The sequence below is a fragment of the Rattus norvegicus genome, chromosome 11, assembly GCF_021556685.1.
Source record: "Rattus norvegicus strain SHRSP/BbbUtx chromosome 11, alternate assembly SHRSP_T2T, whole genome shotgun sequence".
NCBI lineage: Eukaryota > Metazoa > Chordata > Mammalia > Rodentia > Muridae > Rattus > Rattus norvegicus.
The window spans coordinates 94,626,117-94,639,130 of record NC_141544.1 but is presented as its reverse complement, the minus strand read 5'-3'; the positions used below and the strand labels follow the sequence as shown (position 1 = coordinate 94,639,130).

The 13,014-nt window shown below is 43.1% G+C and overlaps 1 protein-coding gene across 4 annotated transcripts in view; it reads right to left on the bottom strand.

The window, feature by feature from the left end:
* The window catches only part of Klhl6 (kelch-like family member 6), a 47,320-nt gene extending 35,493 nt beyond the window's left edge, over nucleotides 1-11,827 (bottom strand). For 2 of the 4 annotated variants that reach the window (XR_015632647.1, XM_087575690.1), the window contains exon 1: nucleotides 11,511-11,810. Coding sequence is in view for 1 of the 4 variants with exons in the window: in NM_001105867.1 (NP_001099337.1) it covers nucleotides 11,511-11,797 (287 nt within the window). In the remaining 3 variants the exon portion in view is untranslated. 4 annotated transcript variants of the gene reach the window in all.
* Nucleotides 11,828-13,014: the final 1,187 nt, after the last annotated feature.

Sequence of the window (13,014 nt, the reverse complement as noted above, 5' to 3'; positions counted from 1 at the left end):
CCATGTGGGTCCTGAACCTCAGTCCTCTGCAAGAGCGGCCAGTGCTCTACCTGCTAAGCCATCTCTCAGCCCCTCCCCGAGCCAAGTCTAGCTAAACGAAGGATGTATGCATTCAGCTTAGTCCAAATTCTGATCTCTAGTTATTCTCTGAAGTCCTACTTGCACCTTCAGTGAAGTGACTCTGGCCAGCATGGCTCTGGCAGGCCTTGCCCTTCTCCACCATTCCCTTCTCCCTGCTAAAATCATTTACTTGCATTTCAAAAGCTAGCCACCAAGGTCTATTCCTTTATTTGGCCACATTCTCCTCCTGACTATGAAGGTCCAGCTATCAAAGTATTTAAATCCAGCAACCAAAAGCGCCCTTTGGTTCACCTCATTAACATGCCCAAATAAAATACACCACCACATCCTAGCCCATTCTAACACAGCCTTCCCCTTTTTGTCTTCTCAAAACTTACACCTACAAGGTCATTTGCTGCTGTGTTTGGGTATGGTTTGTGCCTAATCCGGGGTCAGAAGGGGAAGCTTTCTGTTCTCCTAATACTCAGCCTTACTCTCCTAACTCACGGGGTGAGTCATGATGTAAGCTCCAAGGCCAGCCACATCTGAATACTGTGTGAGGAGAGCAGGATCCTGAACTTTACCAAGCCTAAACCAAATGAGTTAAAATCTTTGCCAATGGGGTTAACTAGATGCATCTTACTAGACTCTATTCTGGCCACGATTCCTTAGCAAACCAAAACTTAAAAACCGCTGCCCTAATTTAAGTGTGATAGTAATCCCAGACTGAAGCGGAAGGGCCATACATTCAAGGCAAGCCTGGGCTACTGTCTTGGTTACTTCTCTATGGGTGTGTTACAATACCATGACCGAGGCAATTTATAGAAAAAGCGAACTGGGAGCTTAGAGTTTCGGAAGGTGAGTCCATAACCATCGCAGCAGGTAGCATGGCTGCAGACGGGCAGATGTGGCACTGGAACAATAGTACTGAGGGCCTACGTCCTAATTCACAAGCATGAGACAAAGAGAGAAAGCTAAGTGGGCGTGGCATGGGCTTTTGAAACCTCAAAGCCCACCCAGTGACCTAAGTTCTCCAACAAGGCCACACCTCCTAATTCTTCTCAAACCGTTCTACCAAGTGGAGATCAAGCATTCAAATATGTGAGCCTTGGGGATAGTCTCACTCAAATGGCCACAGCTACCGAATGAGAACCTGGGGGGTGAGGGGTCCCCTAAGACAGGCCCCTTTGGCTCCCACCTAACAAGAAGATACAATGAAGATCAAAGTTAAGATAATTGGCTAGAGCTAGGACAAATATTTGCCTGGAAATTCGTGTTTCTTTTTGTAGTAGAGTTCTCTTCCACCTTTTGAGATCCCAGGATCCCATCAGGCCTAGGGATATTTCACGAAGGAGAGAGGTACAAGCAACCTCCTCTTCTCAGCCTGGAAAACTCTTGCTACCAGGCCTTACGCTGGCATCTTATGTCTCTAGCTAATAGACTCAGAAAAAGCTCTGCAGCCTGGACTCAGGTAGCACAGTTCATTGGAGCTCAGAGTTTCCATAAACAGCCTGATATAAAAGCCTTATTAATAATAAATCACATGAGATTTTGATCTTGTCTGTTACGTGCATGCAAATCCACTCACATCTGGAAGCGCAGCTTCTGCTGTGGTTCATTCCCCACAAGGGTTTGCGTGTTATAAACATGGTCCTCAATGTGGCAGTGTACGAGTACAAAACCAAGTACCAAAGCAGTGAGGCTGTTAGGACACAGTCATCAGAAGAACCAATGTGGTTCTCATGGGACACTGCTCAGTTGTCAAAAAGCGCTATTTGAAAGAGGAAGACTGGCTCTACCCACGCAGCTGTCTGGCTTCTTGTCTCACTATGGGACCTTGCTCCCTGACATACTCCCACCATAATACAGCCTATTAGGTAACTGTCAAGGCCAGAGCCAGGCCAGTGCTGTCACCATGCCTTCGTACCACCAGAACTATACAACTCTTCCTTCTTCTTAAAGTTCCCAGCCTCAAGTATTTGTTATAGTAATAAAAAAAAAAAAAAAACACTAACATTTGAAAGTTCAGAGACACCTTTCTTTCTACTACAGACACATACCTGACAGACGGCATCCCATTTGAACTAAAGTGAGAAAGGATCTTAAAGCTGAGCATTCCCTCCACTGACTGTAAGTAGCATCAGATCTTAAAAGAACTTCTGTTTGCCAACCTTCTGGTTCAAGTTGACCACTCCTCAAAGTCACTGCATATGGCTCTAGAGAAGCAGAAGTTGGCTTGCTTACTGTGCAAGCAGAACCCTCAAAATCCCACCAGGGCAATACTGGTGACTCAGCAAGCCATGGGGCTCTTATCCAAATGTATGAGAGAAAGGCTCGTTCTGTCCTACAGAATTGGAGCACCAGGCTTCCCACTGTGACCCACCCTTCCCCTTATACCGTCTTGAATGTCCGTGTGGAGCTAGCCTCAGTTCTTGTGGCAAACATAATCCAAGTCATATACTACATCCCCCAAGCCTTAGTGATTAGTGAGAGCGGAGTGCAGAACAAAGTGGGTCCAAGCAGAGCCAGTTTCAGAACCTTCTCCGGAACTATTACTATAAGAAGTTCGTTTCCCATTGAAATTGTTGAGCTGGCAGAAGTCAAAATTCAAAGACATTTGTGACCTCCTTGTCTCTATTCAACAGATGCAAGGGGAGGGGAAAGGAGACACACAAAGAGACAGACACACGTAGAGATTAGCTTGGACACACAGATCCATCTGGACCTGAAAGCAGTAGACCTAGATTTTTAAACCATAAATGAGTTAGTACACTTGAGTCTTTTAAAAATGTCATGGCAAGCACTTTTTAATAACTGTTGGGTGCAAAGATAGATGAACAGAGAGATGAGAAGGCACCCACACTGACAGTTAAGGCCAAGATTTAACTACGCCACTCCACACTCTGACCTACACTGTAAGTACTGTGAGTATAAATAGCAGTGAACTACAGCATGACCTTGCACGGATACGTGTTATAGTGTAATGAGAACTCGATTCTTGGAATCAGACCTCCAAGGTCCTGATGCTAACTCTGTGCTCTTCTAACTGTGCTTCTGTGTTACGCACATCGTGGCTATTACTTGACTCAATGTTCCTTTGGGTTTATCTCACACTCACCACTGGAAGTACAACCTGCTTGTCCCTGACCCAGTGGTTCTCAACCTGTGGGTCATGACCCTTTGTGTGGGGTCAAAGGCACCCTTTTACAGTGGTCACCTAAAATCATCAAACAACGCAGATATTTAGACTACAGCTCATAACGGTAGCAAAATCACAATTACAGAGAAGCAATGAGAATATTTTATGGTTGGGTCACCACAACATGAGGAACAGTAATAAAGAGTTGAAGTGTTAGGAAGGTTGAGAACCACTGCCCTAACCAAATACCATTTGCCTCCCAGACCACTTCCGCGAGGTCCTCTTAGAGTAGCACTTAATTAGATTAGATGAGCATTGGCACGTGCTGGTCACTGCCACATTCCAGCCCTATGCACCTCATAACATCTTCTTGCTCTTCTCTGTCCCATCTCGACTCACACAGGACCCTGTAGAAGCTCGCTGTGATGGCCACATCATTATCCAGAAGTTAGGGATCAGTCTCTGACTTAACTACTTAGAACCCTACAGGCAGACTTTGGTCCACATCTTCTTCCCAAGACGTAGAGGATCTGCTAGTAGCAGAGTACCCCTACTGCGGAGCACAGTGATAGTCACATGCATGTTCCAGGGTGCTCCCCCTGACAGCCGCCAGACTGATCTGGACCACAAGACTGAGATTTTGCTGTCGATGACACAGACACCAGAAGGCAAGAGGACAAAGCTGGGCACCCCTGTCAGAGAGCAACAGCAAAACCAGAAAAAGAGGAAGGGTGGATGAGGAAGAGGGGAAGTTGTACAAGGGCCAATCAGCACCCATGACACTTGCCAGGCTTTGGCCCTGAATGGACTTCTTCAGTACACAGGGAAAGAATCTCTACTTCTGGTTGGTCCTCCCTCGTAGAGAACTTTTTAAAGATTCAAAGTACAGCACCCCAAATGCCTAAGCTAACCTGGGTGACACAGGGCACTGAGTGTAATAGCTGTAGTACTTCCTTAATGTATTCAAAGATTGCAGGCAGTTTTCAGGGCTACTGAGCAGTGAGGGAAGACCCTCACAGAAGCCTCTTGGGATACCTCTGATTGTCTTTTGTAACGACTGGGCCATATGCTTCATTTGTCTTCAAATATTTGTATCCCTTGGGTCCATAGTTCCATACCCATGGGAACAAGAGCTCCTGGGAAGAAGCTGTGACTACAAGGGACGACTGATGGATTAGAACATCCATCACCGTGGAGAGATCATGGAGAGATGTTAGAATGCTGCAAGTTCCAAATTACGTTGAGCCATTATCAGTGCCCTCAGCAGCCATTTATCACCCTCTTGTGTGTGTTACCCAACATCTTTGTGACTATTAGATAAGCTTTGGGATGTACACTAACTTTTACCAACAGAAAGGCTAAGAATCTCAACAGATAGCATCCAGCTGTGGATTCTCACCTTGTTAAGAACATACTGACCCAATGTACCCATCAGTGTAATGGGCAAACATGTTGACCCAAAACATGTTCTGTTTCTGTAGAAGCTTCATGAAATTGCTACCTCATGGAAACATGGCATTCAGGAAGAAACCATATTTTGTGTTCCTAGGCTACAGTCTCTCATATTTGCCTCCAGAATTTGCCTCTGTTCCTGTGAGGTGAGAATTGTTCCTTTTGTCAACACCTAGGACTTTTCCTAACCAATTATCAAAGCATTTAAGTTTATACAAAAAGCTGTTACAACTATGGAAGTGTTCACAACTAAGTAGTAAGTGAATTAGAATACATCCACAATTGACAGAAATCATTAAACTATGTCTATAGAAAGTATGGAATAACAAGGAAAATGCTTACACTATATAATTGAGTTGGAAATAAAGGATAATAAAGGACAGTATGTGGTACAAGCACGATGACTTTGCAATGCCTGGAAGAAAGAGCTGATAGTATTAAATGATAATAAAATACTTCTGGTGAGTTGGGGATTTAGCTCAGTGGTAGAGCACTTGCCTAGCAAGCGCAAGGCCCTGGGTTCGGTCCCCAGCTCCGAAAAAAAGAATAAAAAAAAAAAATACTTCTGGGTAGTTTATCTGTAAATTTATAGCTCAATACATCAGAACATTCAGTACATATTTATTAGTCTTTAAATGTTGTTCTTTTTTCCCAGATTTGCTTTAATCAGTATGACTTCCATATGTAATAGAAAACAAGCTTTTAAATATTAGGATTACTTACTGTAGTAGGTACAAGAAAATATAGAAAATATAAAACCAGGTTTCTGCACAGGAGGATTCTGGGTAACTAAATACTGAAACAATAGAGGAGCAGCACTGTGGAAGAGAGGAGATGACAGAGGAGAGGGATGATGCCTAGTGAATATAGCAGTCTCTTAAACACAATGCTTGCTTTCCTGACATAGAAACACCATCAATGTTTAAACACAATAGAAAAAGGAAAGCTGTTTACAAGGAGGAGGCTTCTAGATCTGCTAAGTCGTTATTTAAATCACATAGCTGGATCTAGAGGCCAGCCAACCACAGCCAGTGGGCTAACCACACCTGTGGAACAATGACAAAACCCTCTTTTTGGAAACAAAGTTTCAGCAATGCACATTCATTTATGTGTTGAACAATTAGCATAGAGACCAGATGGCTCCAAAGCTTAAACATTTGCCTCTTGGCCCCTTACAGAACAACTGTGTCAATCCTTGATCTAAAGTAATCCATGGGTTCTAAGTCTTCTATGGTTAATACGTGTATATAATAGATTGTGGTCACTTTCACACACACCGCTTCCCCTCCATCACCTCTCTCCTCATGCTGAAATATTCTTTTTTTTTTTTTTTGGTTCTTTTTTTTTTTCCGGAGCTGGGGACCGAACCCAGGGCCTTGCGCTTCCTAGTGAAATATTCTTATTCCCAAGTTCCCCTCCTAGTTTTATGCTTCCTCCCTATGTGTGGCCCACTGAGTTAAGTAGATTGTTCTCGCCACTGTGGGAGTATAGGTGGGCATTTACTGGAGTAGAGGCAATTTATTAGAGACTACACCATTAAAAAAAAAAACAAAAAACCGTGGTTATCTCCTTCTCCAGCAGCTGTTAATTGCCAACAGATCTCAGATCATGTTTATGTCAATAGATTAGTGCTACTCTCCCAGCTGCTTACCATAGTGCCAGTGGTTAATGAGGAAACCGCCACCTCACCAAAAAGCCAAGAACAACCCATGTTTTTATTTGATTTAATTTTTTTAAGATTTATTGATTTTTATTTTCTGTGTACGAGTATTTGCCCACATATATCTGTGCATGCCACATGTGTGCGTGGTGCCTGAGAAGGTCAGAAAAGGGATCTCCTTCAGCCTCCCGAAAACCTGTGTCACTATGCCCAACTACACTGTAACTTGTTGCAACTTCTAGAGGGTCTCTCTGATGTGGCTCTCCCTACTTACAACCTAACAGGGCATTTTTACACAGAGGTCAAATCATGTCTTTTTTTTTTTTTTTTTTTTAATGTTCTAGTACTTCATGTACTTCCCATGCCAGTAAGATACATTCCACTCCATAGCCAGCTCTAACAAAACCTTTCATGGTCTGACCCTAGGAGTCTCTCGGCTCTACTGAACTGCACATCTACTCTACTTCTGGTGATCTGCATGCGTGTATGCATGTTACCTCTCTAGAAGGTCCACCGTGGGTCTGCCAGCCTGAGTCTTACGATGCTGCTAAGTAAATCGACACTCTTCTCATCTCTCCTGTTTGTGCACACTACAGTGTGTGTGTCCATGTGTGCCCATGTGCATGTGCCCTTGTCTAGTAATCCCTTTTTCCAGAATAGTCACTGGGTTTCAGACCCTCTCCTAAATCCTCCCAAACCAAAATGCCCCAGATAATCCAACTTACTCAATATGACCAAAGACCCCATGGATCTGGTCAGTTCTTATTTGACCCCAGGCATGGACCATTGTATCTAGTTTTTTTTTCGTTGCTCCCTCATGCAAACCATTAGTTTTCAGATTCATCATGTTTTAAAATCATAATGGTATCATCACTCATGTAATTAGTATGACCTTTGCACTGAAAGTAGGGCTAAGGTAATTAGTCCATGAGCTTCCAGACAGTCAAAGCAATACAAAGTTACAGTAAATTGTCCAGTAAAAGGAAGAAAGCAGAATTTTCTTTTTGCTCAGTGTCTTCCTTTTCTGGGACATTGCCTCTTCTAGCCAGAATTCACTCAGACTATGCTGTTCAAGTGATGTGTGACTATTCTCATTCTCTCTCTCTCTCTCTCTCTCTCTCTCTCTCTCTCTCTCTCTCACACACACACACACACACACACACACACACACACACACACACCTATCTCTTTAGCTAAGCTCCTAAATTAGATTGATCATTGTGTCCCAATTCCCTGATGCAGTTATTGGTCCAGGAACGGTAATTGAAGTCTAAGTCAATCAGCAACTTTCCCAGGAGCTTTTTGTACTAAAAGCAGAGAATCCCTTAGTTCCCTTTGGAGCAAAAGCTGCAAGAAATGAGTCTCAGATCTACCAAAAAGCAAACTTCAACCATGTGGCAGAAGTCTAAGCTGAGAAGTCCAATAGGAGGTACAGCCAGGGAAGAGGGAGGGAAGGAGGGAGGGAGGGGGAAAGAGAGAGAGAGAGAGAGAGAGAGAGAGAGAGAGAGAGAGAGAGAGAGAGAGAGAGAGAGAGAGAGAGAGAGAGAGACGACAGACAGACAGAGATTCCCAACTGCCCTGAAGGCCTGAAATTCTGCCCTCCCTGCTCTCTGCCACATTCCAGTCTTCCTATGATTTAGTACTAAAGCTGACCTCATTTGAGTTCCCACTCCTTGGAATCTGTAATTTTACTACTGTTACAAATCATAATATAAATATTTTTGGAATTGGAGGTTTGCCAAGGGAGTCATGACCTACAGGTTGAGAACTTCTGTTCTATACTGTGGCCTTCAGGATTCTATAGCAGTTGGGCTCCTCCTGACACACGCTGAATGGCTGAGATCTCAACTGCTGCCTGACCTCCTTGCACCTATTTCCTTTCTCTGGGTTTGCTTCTCTGTACTCCTTGGGAGGGATTTTCTAAGTCTATACTATCACACACATACATTTATCCTCTCAAGTGAGCCAGAGGCAATTCTGATCACAAAACAAAAACTAAAAAATCTGACTTACTGCAACATATAACATGTTTTTAAGCAGATTAATAAATGAACTGTTTTTATTATTTGCATTCTATGACAACTCACTTGTAAATGTAGACCTGCAAATCTTTAGTTGCAGATTTGGCTGCTGGGCCTTCAAGAGGCCAAATAGTTCCTCCCAGATTTACAAAGCCAAGAAGCTAACTTTTATATTTTTGGTTGTGAGCCTAGCCTTTAACGGCTGAGCCATCTCTCCAGCCCAGAAGCTAACTTTTAAGGTTTACTATCCATTGTTCATTTCTCACTCTTCACAAAACACATTTTTTCTCCAACTTCCTCGTTTCTCTCAAGACTTTAAAATAGACCGACAAAGGGAAATCACTGTCTGGGTGACTAATGTTGTCCTTGTTTGGCTGACACAGTCCTACCCTATCATTCTTCTGGTGCACACATAAATTCTTCCAACTGCTTTTCTATGTGTGCAATGAGCCGGAATAGCAGGCTGCTGTGGGTCAAATGGCCCCCACATATTTATTGACAAGGCCAGGGGCTAAGTTTGAGGGAAGTGGTGCCTGCTCTGTGTCACACACAGAGGCTGCTAGTTTTGAACCGCCATGGTGTCAGGACAATAACAGATGTCTCACCCCTTCCAAAACCTTAGAAACAAAGCAAAGAGGCAGTGAGCCACTGTCAGACCGGATGCTGGTCCTTGGTCTTAGGATTCAAGTTGACTATTTCTTTTTAATTAACTGACACCTAGACTTCACACACACACACACACACACACACACACACACACACACACACACCCGTAAGATGAACACAGTATTATTGTGTGCACAAAAGAGTTGTACACAAAATTTTTGTACACATTAAATGAGTCAAGTACGTGTGGTACAAAGCCTATCTATCCCACACAATTGCTCAGTGAACAGATAACAGAATGTAATCTCCAGAGTCCTGTATCCATTATAGGGGGGAAACTACATTGGAAATACCTAGATGTAAATCTAAAGAAAGGTTAAGAAAGTCTGCATCCACAGGCAGACACTCACAACTGTGTGTGCTCCAACTTCTTACTGCCATACCAGCCCTGAGGACCAGCGGAGTGTTTTCTACATTGGCAAGGACAGAAGATCTGAGCTAAGGCACCTTCTGTTTATGAGGAGAAATCTATGGACCAAAAAAAGTAGTGTCTCAAGGGAAGACAGTCAATAGTCCTGTCTGGTAAGCAAGCAAACACATTTATAAAACTACCAACCAATGATAACAGTTTTTCAGTGACTCAAAACATGAAGAATAAACTGAAAGCATGAAAACCCAGGGCACTGAGACAGACTGGCCTTCATTCCCTCCTGAATGAGAAAGCTCTTGGCCAGTACAGGGGCAGGTGAAGCGGTGCGTTTGTGTCAACCCATGTTTATGACGTGCTTATATTTTACCAAGCTATGATGCCAAGAGAATGATGCTTCACTCTCTTCGTGGCAGCTCGTACTGCAAATAAAACAAGGACTCTTAGAATGTGTGGAATCCTCACTCCTGCAACGGCCAGGTACGTAATGTGCAGTTTTCATTTCCTCATCTGAAAAAGGGGGCGTCGGTCAACTTCATCGTGCCAGTGCAGAGTGAAACCAGTGACCGTTGTTTGTGATAGAGAGCAGGCATGACTTCCTTCAAACTCTCATAGGCCCTGCCCCTTGCCTTGTCAACATATGGGAGCTCTTTACATACAACAACCTTCTGACTCTGCTCTTCGAATTCTACAGAAAAATTTTCTCCTAACTACCCCAAATAAAATACGATCTTATACACACACACATGTATATATGAATGATATGAGCTATATATGTATATGTATATTTGCTTGATGTTTATATATTTGACTGTATACAGTCACATTTTATTTGAAATGTGTGATATTTGAAAATATCATATGTATTCACATGATACTTTCTTAAAACCCTCAACCAGAGCTGAGAGGTAGGAAAATCTCACTAAAAATAAAGTGATTTTTCCCCCCTACTTTCTGAAATGCCTCCCTTACTCACTGGTTCTCTACATGACCACACTGGTGCTCAAAGTGCTGGTGCAGCTGTATTCATATAGGGTTTTGACAGAGACCTTATGAGCCTATGTATCTGCCAGACATCGTGTAAGACCGTTCCACTAAGAGGATTGTTACAAACGATGATGAGAAACTGTCACTATCCTCATCTTCCAGTTGACAAAAGAAGAAATTCAGAGTAACAGGAAACTCGCCTAAAATTCATGGCCAGGAAAGGTTCAAGTGAAATGAAAACAAGTCTTCTAACTCCAGGTCGTCATCTCACTAGGACACCTCAGAAGCCTTTTACATCCAGAAACTTCTTGCATTGTTTGTCCTTCCCACCTTCTCCTTGCACACCAGAAACCCCTAATTTTCAGTAAGTTATGTGGTAACTCCAAAAGCAAGGCCACATTCTTGTTCTCTACCTCTACCGATGAACAAAGACAATATCGTGTTTTAAACACATTAGTCAAACTGAGGAGAGAGAGGGGGAAAAAATCCCCCTGACTTAAGTAATTTCACATCCTTAAAATTAAAGATATACTTATATATTTATAAAATTATATACTTGTATATGTATAAGGACGCACACACAGAGAGAGGGGGGAGGGAGAGAGAAAGAGAGAGAGAGGAGAATAGATGGAGATAAGGTTTTAAAGCATATTTTCAATTTTATCATTACTAAAATACACTTGGCAAGGTAAAAGATAACAACATATTTTTAAAGTATGTCAAAAGTATCTTGACTCTAAGATATGATAAAGAATATTAAGACAGAGAATAATTAAATCTTTTGAAGAAAAGTATCAAAATGGTGGAATTAGACCAAGGATGGCACTGAAAGGTTCCAAGTAATAAATAAATACTGCTTCTAAATTGTCCCAGTTTCTCTTGGCCCAAATCAACCCTAAAGGTTGAGAGTTTCCTTTCCTATATTTTAAGTAAGCACAAACCTTACTGTATATGCACACATATTTACAGTCTATATAATATATGAAGTAATATATGACAAGATACATAACATATTTTATGTAAGAATATATGTGACCATAAGTGCATCAGCAAATCAGATTGAACTTGCTCGATCTTGTGGACTGCAGAGCTCTCACGTCTACAGTTATTTTCTGTGCAATATGCGTGCAGTTTGACAGGGACTCAAAGCAGGCTGACCTGAAATAGTTGCTGGCTGCAGCAAGCACCACACGATGGCAAGAGAATTCCTGAATGTCCACACACAAGATGACATCTGTCAAAGCATTTTCCTCTCGCAGGGTCTCCAAGCCATTCTGAAGAATTAAAGAAAGTCTCGTGTCGTCAAATTTTACCTTCTCCCCAGTTAATATTTCCACCAAGTCTCCCCGTTTCTGGGAGGACTTGTCTGTAGTGAGTGCCAAGGGTCCTTCCAGGCTCCTCTCTACCACATCGCTCATGGTGCAGGCACCTCTTTGTCCTGCCATCAACGTCTAGACTAAAGGAGCTGCCAAGTTTCGGGGAGGTCACACTGCAGAAGCCGAACGGATTTCCTGCACAGGCCCCTCCACTTATCACCAGCTGTCACACATACATAACAGGAAGTCTCACACTTTCTCATCCTGTTACTACAAACGCCACCAACTCCTCCTCTTCTTTCTGAGGATTGTCACAGGGTTAGGAATGTCTTCAAGTGGGAGTGTAGAACGGGGATCTGGGAAAGAAAGGGTAGCTTCTCTGTATCTTTCGGGAGTACAGTTTAGTCCTCTCCCACCTCACACTCGTAGGCAGCAAACCTCTGCTTCCAGTTATCACCTGTTTCCTTATACCTGCTTCAACAACCCAAGACTTCAGGAAAAAAATGGGCATGAGGTCTTCTCTGTCTTCCACTGTCCTTCATGGCAACTTGTATCCCATACTCTCTCAAATTATGGGCATGAGGCCAAAAACTGTTCTATCGCCTTACCTCCCCCTGACACACACACACACACACACACACACACACAATAGAACGAGATTCAGTTTCTCATTCATGATTGTGTCCACCAAACTCCTTGATTGTTTTATCTTTATTTTTCAGATGGCCTAAAAACCACTAACATAGCCAGATGTCAGCTCCTTCTCCTTACCTAGTAGGCGACACATGAGGCTTTGTATCATAGGTTTAATGAGTAAACAGCAAATGTTACAACAGTTTATTTATACGTTGTGGTTGTTTGAATATGCTTGACCCATGGAATGGCACTATTAGGAGCTGAGGCCTTGTTGAGTAGGTGTGGTCTTGTAGGAGGAAGTGTGTCACTATGGGCATAGGCACTAAGACCCTCATCCTAGCTGCCTAGAAGCTGTTTGCCTTTGAAATGGGATGTAGAAGTCTCAGCTCCGCTTGCATCATTCCTGCCTGGATGTGGCCGTGTTCCTGCCTTGCTGGTAATGGACTGAACTTCTGAACTGTAAGCCAGCCCCAATTAAATGTCCTTCATAAGAGTTGCCTTGGTCATGGTGTCTCTTCACAGCAGTAAAACCATGACTAAGACAGGAGCTGGTGGGGCTGGTGAGATGGCTCAGCGGTTAAGAGTGCTGACTGCTCTTCCCGAAGTCCTGAGTTCAATTCCCAGCAACCACATGGTGGCTCACAACCATCTGTAATGAGATCTGATGCCCCCTTCTGGTGTGTCTGAAGACAGCTACAGTGTACGCATAT